The sequence below is a fragment of the Hypomesus transpacificus genome, unplaced genomic scaffold (genome assembly GCF_021917145.1).
Source record: "Hypomesus transpacificus isolate Combined female unplaced genomic scaffold, fHypTra1 scaffold_133, whole genome shotgun sequence".
NCBI classification, from domain to species: domain Eukaryota; kingdom Metazoa; phylum Chordata; class Actinopteri; order Osmeriformes; family Osmeridae; genus Hypomesus; species Hypomesus transpacificus.
In genome coordinates this window covers 263,050-275,022 of record NW_025813709.1, presented here as the reverse complement: position 1 = coordinate 275,022, position 11,973 = coordinate 263,050, and the positions used below count along the sequence as shown (strand labels likewise).

The window sequence follows — 11,973 nt, the reverse complement described above, 5'->3', positions numbered from 1 at the left end:
ATTCATTTGAAATGAGGTGTGCTGGAGCAGGGAAACATCTAAAACATGCAGGACAGGGGCTCTCGAGGACTGGGATTGAACACCCCTGCAGTAGGCCATGATGAAATAATTGTATGATTACATTCATAAAGTAGTTGAGTCATCGAGTCCAAATCCAATAGGATTTCTTTATGTTTTATTATCGAATAGGCATTTTTGCAGATATACCTTCAAGCAGAATCATTTAATCCGAGAGAGCAGTGTGGAACAGTCTGGGCTTCAGATCCGTGACATCATGTACACTTTAAGCACTCTGATCATAGGCCTAAAATCAGGCATTTGAGAACAGTAAAAGCTTTATAACCTACATGCTTGTTCTATGGCCTTTATATATTCTCTCTGCCTCACACACTCACACGGTTATACACACACACATAGCTTACTTATACACTCACACGATTATACACACATAGCTTACTCACACAAACACACATTTAAAACACATGCATCCCTCCACACTAGTCCACAAATCAAACATTTCCTCACTTCTCCCACACACACACACGCACAAACACACACACATTCATTGTCTACCCTCTGTTTGCTGTGGAGACTTGGGTCTCTGTTCCCCTGCCCCCCCTAATGGAGACTTGGGTCTCTGTTCCCCTGCCCCCCCTAATGGAGACTTGGGTCTCTGTTCCTCTGCCTCTATCCCCCCCAGGTTTCTAGGGTTCTCCGGCCCTCCCGGCCCCCCCAGGTTGCTAGGGTTCTCCGCCCCGCTCTGCAGGAACTTGCGCAGGTCCTTGAGCGCAGGGCCGCAGCATCTGCACCAGCGCCAGCAGGGCAGCCTGTGTCCCCTCCAGCGCCTGGGCCTGACGCTCCTGGGCGTAGGCCTGCGCCTCCTGCCAGCGCCGCATCACCTGCAGCAAGTCATTCTGGCCCCTCCAGGTGCTGCGCAATCTGGCGCATGTGCACGTTGGTGACACGCTGCTCCTGCAGCAGGCGGGCAGAGTTGAGGGCGATGCGGCTCTTCAGCTCCTGGGGCTTGGCCGTACCCTGGGGGTGCGAAGGGGCCAGCATCTCCACCGGGGCCTCCAGCGCCGTCACCGCACGCTTGGAGCTGTCTCCGAGGTGGTGCAGTACTCCACCACACCCCCCTCTTCCAGGGTGTGGTAGGTGGTCTCTGCTGTGGACCACAGAGCACTAGGTCAAGCTGGGCCCACACGTGTGACCTACTGCATTTGAAACACTATCACGTCTGAGTCAACTAGTTTAAGACTGGGTGCACCGAGAGATTGTAGGTTTACACTCCAACCCTGCTCCTGAAGAGCTACCCTCCTGTAGGTTTACACTCCAACCCTGCTCCTGAAGAGCTACCCTCCTGTAGGTTTACACTCCAACCCTGCTCCTGAAGAGCTACCCTCCTGTAGGTTTACACTCCAACCATGCTCCTGAAGAGCTACCCTCCTGTAGGTTTACACTCCAACCCTGCTCCTGAAGAGCTACCCTCCTGTAGGTTTACACTCCAACCCTGCTCCTGAAGAGCTACCCTCCTGTAGGTTTACACTCCAACCCTGCTCCTGGAGAGCTACCCTCCTGTAGGTTTACACTCCAACCCTGCTCCTGAAGAGCTACCCTCCTGTAGGTTTACACTCCAACCCTGCTCCTGAAGAGCTACCCTCCTGTAGGTTTACACTCCAACCCTGCTCCTGAAGAGCTACCCTCCTGTAGGTTTACACTCCAACCCTGCTCCTGAAGAGCTACCCTCCTGTAGGTTTACACTCCAACCCTGCTCCTGAAGAGCTACCATCCTGTAGGTTTACACTCCAACCCTGCTCCTGAAGAGCTACCCTCCTGTAGGTTTACACTCCAACCCTGCTCCTGAAGAGCTACCCTCCTGTAGGTTTACACTCCAACCCTGCTCCTGAAGAGCTACCCTCCTGTAGGTTTACACTCCAACCCTGCTCCTGAAGAGCTACCCTCCTGTAGGTTTTACACTCTCTGAGAATCACTCATCTCTCAAATGTATCAACTCAACAACTTACCATCTAGAGTTTTTGTTTCTTCGCAAACTCCCGTTGAACCTGATTGAAGACCTAGATAAACAGAAGCATAACTCGCCGTTTGAACAAATATTGTGTGAAAAGTGTCAGATAATATTGAGAAGCGCTCCTTATTTATGTTTTTAAGATAAGTGACAGCTGTCATTAGTGGCCAAAAATGTTCACTTCAAAATGACACCAATGAATTCATCCATGAGACTTATTAATGAGGCTAACTAATTTCCTATATGTTTAATGTATGCACCTCCCTGCCAAAGTCAATTCCTTGTTTGTGCAAACATTCATGGCGAATGAAATCCCTTCTGATTCTGATTTGACAGCTGATCCGCTTGCATTTATTTGTACAATAGCAGCCGTGATTCTGATTCTGAAAACTGCCATGTGATTTGGCATTGAGAAATGTGGACATTACATTTTTCACCTAAAACCATCGATGCTAACTTTATAACAGTCTCAACTTACTTTCTGTGAGAGTCACAGTGGTGGCTGCGCTCATGGCAGGCAGGAAGGGGTCATTTCTGCATCCGAGTCCCCCGCAGGTAAACTGATGATGGTGGCTTCCCCAAGGAGATTACAGATGCGCTGCTGCATAGCGGTCAGGATGACAGGCACGGGAGTACAGTCCACGGATGTCCCCTCAATTGCCGCTCTTGCTTGGGCCACTTTGCGCCTAACTTCAGTCTTCATATCGGACCACTTCTTCTTGACTTCAGCCAACTCTCTTGGACAGGTAGTTACAGCGTTCACCTTTTTCAGAATCTCTAACCATGCGTTATTCTTCGCAATGTGAGTGACTCCAGCATTGAAGTGGTTAACGAGTGTATGCTTTTGTTTCTCTTTTTCCTCCACAAAAATTTCTACCTCTCTCTCTGAAAAATTCATTTTTCTCTTTTTGGCAAACGATGCCATATTTGAGTAAATTGTTGTTTTTGAAAGATAATTGTGCGTATTGTACGCAAAAATAGTACGATTTACTCAATCGATGTGCGCAACGTAATGGCTTCCAGAATCGGCTTCTTCTTCCTACAAACAACGCTTACGTTCGTTGTGTCTACAGCTCCGCCCATATTGCTTGTTCGTTGGTTACATTCTGGCTGACCCCACAGTGTTGCCTTTTACCATTGGCTAAGATTTGTGGCAGTAACTCATAATATAGGCCGGACAACCTATTGGAACATGTGGAGAGGAAAGCGAATTTTAATTGATGACTTTGTTGAAAAATAATAATAGTAAAAGATTTTTATTCGATTTTGAAATTGTAATCGTTACATTTTCAATACCCTGGTTTACGCTCATTACACTGATGAGTGTGAATGGTTGCTGGATATGTCCGTCATAAATGCTACAACACCCCTCCCCCCATTCATTTTTCCCTGGAAGGACTAGCCCCAGCGATACCGGCTTTCTGTGTTGCGTCAGCTGACAAACGGACCGGCGACCGCCAATTCAAACGTGAAGTTATTAGTTCTTACAGCAAACCAAATTTGACCAGACATGTACACAAGTTTAAACTAGTGTACCGTAAGTCATTTAATAGTTTAATAATCTTGGAAATTATTACACTTGACTGTAAATGTAATCTGCGAGCGTAGCGAGCTCTCAGCATCTCCTCACTTCTCCGGCCGACTTTCTAAACCGCTTTGCCTGGTGCCTGAGAGTGCCTGTTGGTTTGGGAGTTCTATAATCTCGCTGAAGTCCGCTGAGGATTCCAAATACAAAGTTAATGGCCACCTCAACACATTTTTAACGGTGGAGACAATATTTTACAAACCAGGGTTTTCCCATTGTATTCATACTTTGTTGAAGAGCAGTTGAGCATTCGCTTTCGATGTCGCAAGCTAACTACTACATAGCTAGCTAGCAAGGGCGACGTGGGGTCTGAAACAAGCATATCACAGTTGGGATCTGGCCAACGAGCTGAACTGTTCTCTACACGTGAAGCTTCGGATTTGATCGTGTCGCTGTCTCATGCACCAACAAGGGTCTTTCGTCTCCCCCTTGCTCATTGGGGTCTTTTGTCATTGTCAGTCCAACGATGCTCACCAGGGCGCCGACCCAGGTGGCGGGTATAAGGAGGACCCATCCGCACCCGGTCCACGGGCACCGACAGAAACGGAATGTTCAGTGTCGGAAGGGGGGAGCTGCAATCCATCGCATCTCTGCGAGGTCTGCGGAGGACCTGAACAGGACCACAGACTCAAGGTGCTGTTTCAGGTCCTGGATGTGAACGGAGATGGCGGGATCTGCGTCAACGACTTGACCATTGGGCTCAAGAAACTGGGGGTTCATCGGACAGAACACGAGTTAATGGTAAGTGCGTTATGAGCTCTCATGGCTGTAATCAACGTTAATGTCATGCTTCCACTTGACCAGCAGTATAACCCTCTACTCTGGGCCGGCAGCAGGGTGGAGAGATCCACCAATGAGTCCCAAAAAATAAGCTTCTTAAAAACAGACTAGAAAAGCTTGCGTCATTGATGACTGGTAAGTGTTTTACATAATAGTTAAAGCCGTTTAAGAGTCATGGGTCAAAGAGCTAACAAAGAAACCACACTGACTGTCAGTTGAACAGCAACAACTTGTTGGATGTGTCCTGCTGTACAGAGCACACCTGTTTACATGATCTCTGTGTTGGTAGTGAAAACATGTTACTTAATATTCTGGCTTTGTGACTGGCATGTGACATTGTTTATGAGGTTGTAAAGAGTCAGCTTGTTGAACAGTCTGGGGGGTAGCTGAGTTAAATGGCAGCAAGAACAGGGGGGGGGGGGGGGGGGGTTCACTAAGTGAATTTACCGAAATCTGTAATGAAGATCCAGTCTAGCATCTTGCCGTAGACTGCGTGGTCTGAATCAGTCTGCAAGGCTGTAGTGTTTAGAGACACACAGGCTGGGTCTGGATCAGTCTGCAAGGCTGTAGTGTTTAGAGACACACAGGCTGGGTCTGAATCAGTCTGCAAGGCTGTAGTGTTTAGAGACACACAGGCTGGGTCTGGATCAGTCTGCAAGGCTGTAGTGTTTAGAGACACACAGGCTGGGTCTGGATCAGTCTGCAAGGCTGTAGTGTTTAGAGACACACAGGCTGGGTCTGGATCAGTCTGCAAGGCTGTAGTGTTTAGAGACACACAGGCTGGGTCTGGATCAGTCTGCAAGGCTGTAGTGTTTAGAGACACACAGGCTGGGTCTGGATCAGTCTGCAAGGCTGTAGTGTTTAGAGACACACAGGCTGGGTCTGGATCAGTCTGCAAGGCTGTAGTGTTTAGAGACACACAGGCTGGGTCTGGATCCACCATCCTGCTCTGAGAGAGAATGGCCCTTCTGGTAATAATTCACAAACTGCCCCCTGCTGTTGCTGCTGCAGAAACAGGGGTTAAGGTGAGCAGGAGGGACTTCCCTTGCTGTCTGGTTGAGCTCTGAATCAGACAATGAATTCATTGTCATTGAAGAAATGTCAGACTTGTCCCTAGCGTAGTGAATTTCAGGGGCAAAGAGGAGAGAGTGAAACTTTTGAAGTGAATATATCTTGATTCCAATGACGACTTATTATTTATGACATATTATTAGATTGAACTGATTTCCCCCCTGTCTCCTCTCATGAGGTACCTGTGCTACTGACTGAAGTCTATGGATATAGGGTTAGGGTTTACATAGGGGACATATTAACAAATAAGTGGTTCTTAACCAGCATGTGATTGTGAAGCTTGGCAGACATAAAGAACAGGGCTGAGGATATTGGCTGCATGTCTCCTGACAGTCCTCATCCAGACATTCCAGGCTTCTCCACTCTCAACTCTCTCACACTGGTCTGATCATCACCGTCTACATAGTTTTCTTTGATTGAAAAATGAAAATGTACAGATTACATGTCTAAGCTATTAGGAGCCAAACAGTATGTTATGTACTGCATAGCAAAATACCATTTCAAAAACGGGTGTTCTTTTATGACTGGTTCAGGACTAATGTCAACTGTTCCTCTGTCACCATGACTGTCACCAGGGTCGACCCAGTGTTTCCCAGTATCACCATGAATATATCAATTGTTACCAGATTACAGTGGTTAGCTGTACCTGCTAGTTGAGTTACTGGTCTAGATTTTTGTATCTAATTATATTATGATGAACAAGAATAGGAAAATCAATGTTGGGGATGTTGGTTTCTAATGATTCATAGGGCTCCACCCTGCACCCTCTCCAGGGTCAGCAGAGGGCCCAGCCAGGACTCTGCTGGTTAGCTGGGGAATCCCTCCTCCCTCCACTAGACCTCAGGGCAGGATGACACAGTGATAAATAAATGGCTTCTTGCGTCTTGTGGTCTGATTGGTTGCAGAGCCCGGCTCCAGGGCTCTCCAGCTGGACCTGTCAGTGTAGGCTGCTGTGATTGGCTGGGACATGGCTGCAGTGAGGAGCTGTTTTACTGCATGACTCTGTGCAGCTTAGTCTTTGCTGGCTGATCAGCAGACACACTCTGCTGGAAGAACACAGGTAGTGTAGAACTCTTCACTTTAAACTGAATGTTATTAACAGATAAAACGGAGTTTGTCTATGCCTCATTTGAGTTATGCCTCATTTGAGTTGTGTGCTTCTCTGAAGCAGTGACTTGCTGAAGTAGAGGAGGACTTAGAGGATTGCAGTGTTGACCCGATAGTGGTGAAGATGACGGGAGAAACACAAGCCCAGGGGGGGCTGTCTGAGAGGAATCTGAGACGAGAGAGACTTGATGTACATCCTTCAGTCTGCAGTCTACCCTGCTGTGGTATCACTCTACAGACACACTTGGTGCCATTTCTATTCAAGAGCAGACTGCACATACACTTGTACCCACGCACACATGCACACACACATACACATATACACACCCACAGATCACCCCCTGCTGGAAGATGCTGCAGAGGGTATGGTCGGTCCTCTCCCAGGGAGTTGTGGTCCAGAGTGAGTGTGAGCCTGTAGGGACACAGTCACCAGAGGAGCAGGAGGCAGAGGAGCAGGAGGCAGGGGAGCAGGAGGCAGAGGAGCAGGAGGCAGAGGAGCAGGAGGCAGGGGAGCAGGAGGCGGAGGAGCAGGAGGCAGGGGAGCAGGAGGCGGGGGAGCAGGAGGCGGGGGAGCGGGAGGCGGGGGAGCGGGAGGCGGGGGAGCAGGAGGCAGGGGAGCAGGAGGCGGGGGAGCAGGAGGCGGGGGGAGCAGGAGGCAGGGGAGCAGGAGGCGGGGGAGGCAGGGGAGCAGGAGGCAGGGGAGCAGGAGGCGGGGGAGCAGGAGGCGGGGGAGCAGGAGGCGGGGGGAGCAGGAGGCGGGGGAGGCAGGGGAGCAGGAGGCGGGGGAGCTGGAGGCGGGGGAGCAGGAGGCGGGGGAGCAGGAGGCGGGGGAGCAGGAGGCGGGGGAGCAGGAGGCGGGGGAGCAGGAGGCGGGGGAGCAGGAGGCGGGGGAGCAGGAGGCGGGGGAGCAGACTGGAGTGCAGAGAAACGCTGGCAGGAACAAGACAAGGACTGATGCTGTTTCTGCCAAGAAGACCACGGTTTATATCATGGTGGCGTTCCCTAAGGATTTCCAGGAGGTACTACAGCACGACATACTATCATCATGTTAGTGAGAGCGACAGTAGTTGGACAGCAACAGCAGCCTACAGTCCTAGGGAATCTGTCTTATTGTTCATGCACTGTCTCAGACCGTGTGTGGCATGCTGCAGTTTACAGAGAAAAGCTTTGCCTCTGATTGTGTATCCGACAGGCCTACTGTGTTAGTCCTGAATTCCCATTGTTGAGATGCTCATGGCGGTGCTGTTAGAGGACAGTTCTGTGCTGTGGCGGTGCTGTTAGAGGACAGTTCTGTGCTCATGGCGGTGCTGTTAGAGTACAGTTCTGTGCTCATGGCGGTGCTGTTAGAGTACAGTTCTGTGCTCATGGCGGTGCTGTTAGAGTACAGTTCTGTGCTGTGGCGGTGCTGTTAGAGTACAGTTCTGTGCTCATGGCGGTGCTGTTAGAGTACAGTTCTGTGCTCATGGCGGTGCTGTTAGAGTACAGTTCTGTGTCTCTCCTCCCGTAGAAAATAGTACAAGCAGGCGACAAGGACCTGGACGGCCAGCTGGACTTTGAGGAGTTTGTTCACTACCTGAGGGATCACGAGAAGAAACTGAGGCTCGTCTTCAAGAGTCTGGACAAGAAGAATGACGGTGAGCAGAGCAGAGTTCTTGTCTAAGTTGTATGTATCATTGCTATTTACATGTATTCATTCAGCAGACTCTCATATCCAAAGGGACTTCCAAGAAAGAGCTTTACAAAGTGCATAGGTCACTGATCAGAACAACGAGATAGCCCCAAACATTGCGGTCAACCAAAACATGAAGCATACATTATGAAAACCAAATAAGTCCCAAATGGAAAAACCATAAGAGTATGTAGTTAAACAAGTTACAACTAAACAACATGAACCTTAAAAGTGCAAGAATGTACCTCTGGAAAAAGCAAGTAACAATAATACATTTCACAGCAAGTTCAATCATTTTAAGTCCATGTCAACTAACCAACAAGAGCAACAAGTCACTCAATAAGAGTCATTGTGAACCTGGAGGAAACTAACATCGCCGTTGTACTCCCGGACCAAGTGCGTAGTGGATAGTTGACAAAGCAAATAATGCTGTGTTGGTCTTGTTATTTTGAAGGAATAACAAGATCATCTCTTCAGCTACTTAGCTACCAGGGGATAAACACCTCAGTAGGGAGGCAGTTATATCTGGTGGCCGTTCTGTGTGTTTGAAAGTGGGGCGGATGTGTGTGTTTTTCCACAGGTCGTATTGACTGCCAGGAGATCATGCAGTCCTTACGAGACCTGGGGGTCACCATCTCTGAGCAGCAGGCAGAGAAGATCCTCAGAAGGTGAGGAAAGCTAGAAGCCCAACACATCCTGACCCTAACCCTGTCTCAACCAGGTCCAATTGTTCTGTCTGACATGTCCCTGACATCCTTACTGCTGTCTTTTCTCCCTCTCTTTCCCTTTCTCTCTCCACCCCTCTCTCTTTCCCCCTCTTTCCCCCTTTCTCTTTTCTTCTCTGTCCTCTCTCTTTCCTTCTCTCTCTCCCCCTCTTTCCCCCTCTCTCTGTCTCTTTCCTTCTCTCTCCCCATCTGTCTCTCTTTCCCTCTCTCCCCCATTTCTCTTTCTCCCCCATCTCTCTCCCTCTCCCCCATCTCTCTCTCCAACTGTCTTTCTTTCCTGTACTCCTGTAGTCCTGTCCTATTTGTTCTGCTGTTCTAACTTTGTCTGCCTGTACGCCCCTCTGTCTGTACCCTCTCCCCGCCCCTGTCTCTCTGCTTGTCTCTCTGCTTGTCTCTCTGCTTGTCTCAGAATAAGGAGGGGTCAAATGTGGGCCCCTATTATGGTGTAAGTAGTACCCTCCTTGGACTGCTTGCCTGTTGGTCATGTTTTCACTTTTCTCCTTAGCCCCCCTAACTCCTCCTTCATTTCTCCTGTCTGATGACTTTGTCAAATCTCTGCCCTGTAAATACTTGATGAAAAAGGTTAATGAATAAGTAAGAAATAAAGAGATTAAATAGATGAATAAGGAAAGTAGTGGTTCAGATGATGCATTGGCCAACACAACACAGGATTATAGAGCTTCATGTTGGAGGAGGAAAGAAGGGTTGCATGCACGAGTATAGAGGCTCAGGGTAAGGCTCAGGGTTAGGGTTGTTACTAACCTTTCTGACTCGTTTGTTCTGTAACTAGCATGGACAAGAACGGCACTATGACCATCGACTGGAACGAATGGAGAGACTACCATCTGATGCACCCAGCTGATAACATTCCTGAGATCATATTGTACTGGAAACACTCTACAGTAAGTCATTATAGCTGGCAAAACCTCAAGGTATTCACCTCTCAGTGAAACCATAGCTCATATCAGTTGGTCTTCAAGAAAATACGTTACACTCCATAGCAGATCAAACTAGGTGTTGCTGATCCGTGTCCCTGTGACCAGATCACTGGCAGGGTAATCCTTGTTATCCTCCTGGAGTGTAACCCTACAGGAGGGGATCTCTCCAGGAGCAGGGTTGGAGTTTGTATGGAACATACATAATATGATGATATACAATGATGATGGTAATTAAATAAATGCTGATGTTTTTGGTTTCAATGAGAAACAAGAATCTCCCCCCCAGAACTGCACAAAAAAGTAGTTAAATAAATAACCCATATGATATCTTTGTCTTAAGATTTTTGATGTTGGGGAGAGTTTGATGGTGCCTGATGAGTTCACCGCGGAGGAGAAGAAAACGGGCATGTGGTGGCGCCACCTGGTGGCAGGAGGAGGAGCAGGCGCCGTCTCCCGGACCTGCACGGCCCCACTGGACAGGCTCAAGGTCCTCATGCAGGTAGATGCCTTTCCAGATCAAAAAGATAACCACTTATCTAGGCGCCTAGGTAAACATTGATCTGGAGATGTAGCAGCAGCTGGTGGTGACTGATGTTGCTTATCCTGTAGGAAGATCATGCAGTAGATGAAGCGTCGTTCTGAGTAATCCGTTTTGGTGACTTTGTCCCTGTCCTGCCTGTTGCTAGGTCCACGCCTCCCGTAGCAACAGCATGGGCATCGCAGGCGGCTTCACCCAGATGGTCCGGGAGGGGGGCTTGAGGTCGCTATGGCGAGGGAACGGCATCAATGTCATCAAGATTGCCCCAGAGTCCGCTATTAAATTCATGGCTTACGAGCAGGTAAGCCAGTGACACCTGTACTAACACCTGTACTAACACCTGTACTAACACCTGTACCAACACCTGTACCAACACCTGTACCAACACCTGTACTAACACCTGTACCAACACCTGTACCAACACCTGTACTAACACCTGTACTAACACCTGTACTAACACCTGTACCAACACCTGTACCAACACCTGTAGAAACACCTGTACTAACACGTGTACTAACACCTGTACCAACACCTGTACCAACACCTGTACTAACACCTGTACTAACACCTGTACCAACACCTGTACCAACACCTGTACTAACACCTGTACCAACACCTGTAGAAACACCTGTACTAACACCTGTAGAAACACCTGTACCAACACCTGTACCAACACCTGTACCAACACCTGTACTAACACCTGTACTAACACCTGTACCAACACCTGTACTAACACCTGTACCAACACCTGTACCAACACCTGTACTAACACCTGTACCAACACCTGTACCAACACCTGTACTAAAACCTGTACCAACACCTGTACCAACACCTGTACTAACACCTGGACCAACACCTGTACCAACACCTGTACTAAAACCTGTACTAAAACCTGTACTAAAACCTGTACTAACACCTGTACTAACACCTGTACTAACACCTGTACCAACACCTGTACCAACACCTGTACCAACACCTGTACCAACACCTGTAGGAACACCTGTAGGAACACCTGTACCAACACCTGTACCAACACCTGTACCAACACCTGTACTAACACCTGTACTAACACCTGTACTAACACCTGTACCAACACCTGTACCAACACCTGTACCAACACCTGTACCAACACCTGTACTAACACCTGTACTAACACCTGTACAAACACCTGTACTAACACCTGTACTAACACCTGTACTAACACCTGTACCAACACCTGTACCAACACCTGTACTAACACCTGTACCAACACCTGTACCAACACCTGTACTAACACCTGTAGAAACACCTGTACTAACACCTGCCAGTAGTCCCCTTACAGTAGGACAGTAAGAATCATTTGATGCTGGAATCTTTTATTTTCCTACCTTTTTTTATCCCCTGCTAGCTCTGACTAGGAAGGTGCCACATGCAGGAAACTTACTCTGGTTAGTCATGCTAGCCCCCTCAGTGTACAGTAAGAATCATTTGATGCTGGGATATACAGGTCCAGCACCCCCAGGAGAGCAGGGAGGGGTCAGTCTGATGATCACAC

The 11,973-nt window shown here is 48.5% G+C and overlaps 2 protein-coding genes across 2 annotated transcripts; one reads left to right on the top strand and one right to left on the bottom strand.

The window, feature by feature from the left end:
* Positions 1 to 35: 35 nt before the first annotated feature.
* LOC124488331 (nuclear apoptosis-inducing factor 1-like) lies at positions 36 to 2,951 on the bottom strand. Its single transcript, XM_047050977.1, is given in 7 exon segments — positions 36 to 793; positions 795 to 920; positions 922 to 1,092; positions 1,095 to 1,165; positions 2,025 to 2,075; positions 2,505 to 2,543; positions 2,546 to 2,951. Coding segments are annotated over 7 exon segments (1,095 nt in total). The 3' UTR covers positions 36 to 562.
* A 1,057-nt stretch (positions 2,952 to 4,008) lies between these two features.
* LOC124488332 (calcium-binding mitochondrial carrier protein SCaMC-2-like) lies at positions 4,009 to 10,823 on the top strand. Its single transcript, XM_047050979.1, has 6 exons — positions 4,009 to 4,352; positions 8,077 to 8,203; positions 8,819 to 8,906; positions 9,754 to 9,865; positions 10,242 to 10,400; positions 10,588 to 10,823. Exons 1-6 carry the CDS (start codon positions 4,011 to 4,013, stop codon positions 10,750 to 10,752), a joined length of 993 nt encoding a protein of 330 aa, XP_046906935.1. The 5' UTR covers positions 4,009 to 4,010; the 3' UTR covers positions 10,753 to 10,823.
* Positions 10,824 to 11,973: the final 1,150 nt, after the last annotated feature.

Bases quoted from the DNA above. Each gene is read 5' to 3' on its own strand.
- LOC124488332 (XM_047050979.1), top strand. From the start codon at position 4,011: ATGCACCAACAAGGGTCTTTCGTCTCCCCCTTGCTCATTGGGGTCTTT. The intron at 4,353-8,076 runs GTAAGTGCGTTA...CTCCTCCCGTAG, and splicing joins GGACAGAACACGAGTTAATG to AAAATAGTACAAGCAGGCGA. The intron at 9,866-10,241 runs GTAAGTCATTAT...CTTTGTCTTAAG, and splicing joins TGTACTGGAAACACTCTACA to ATTTTTGATGTTGGGGAGAG.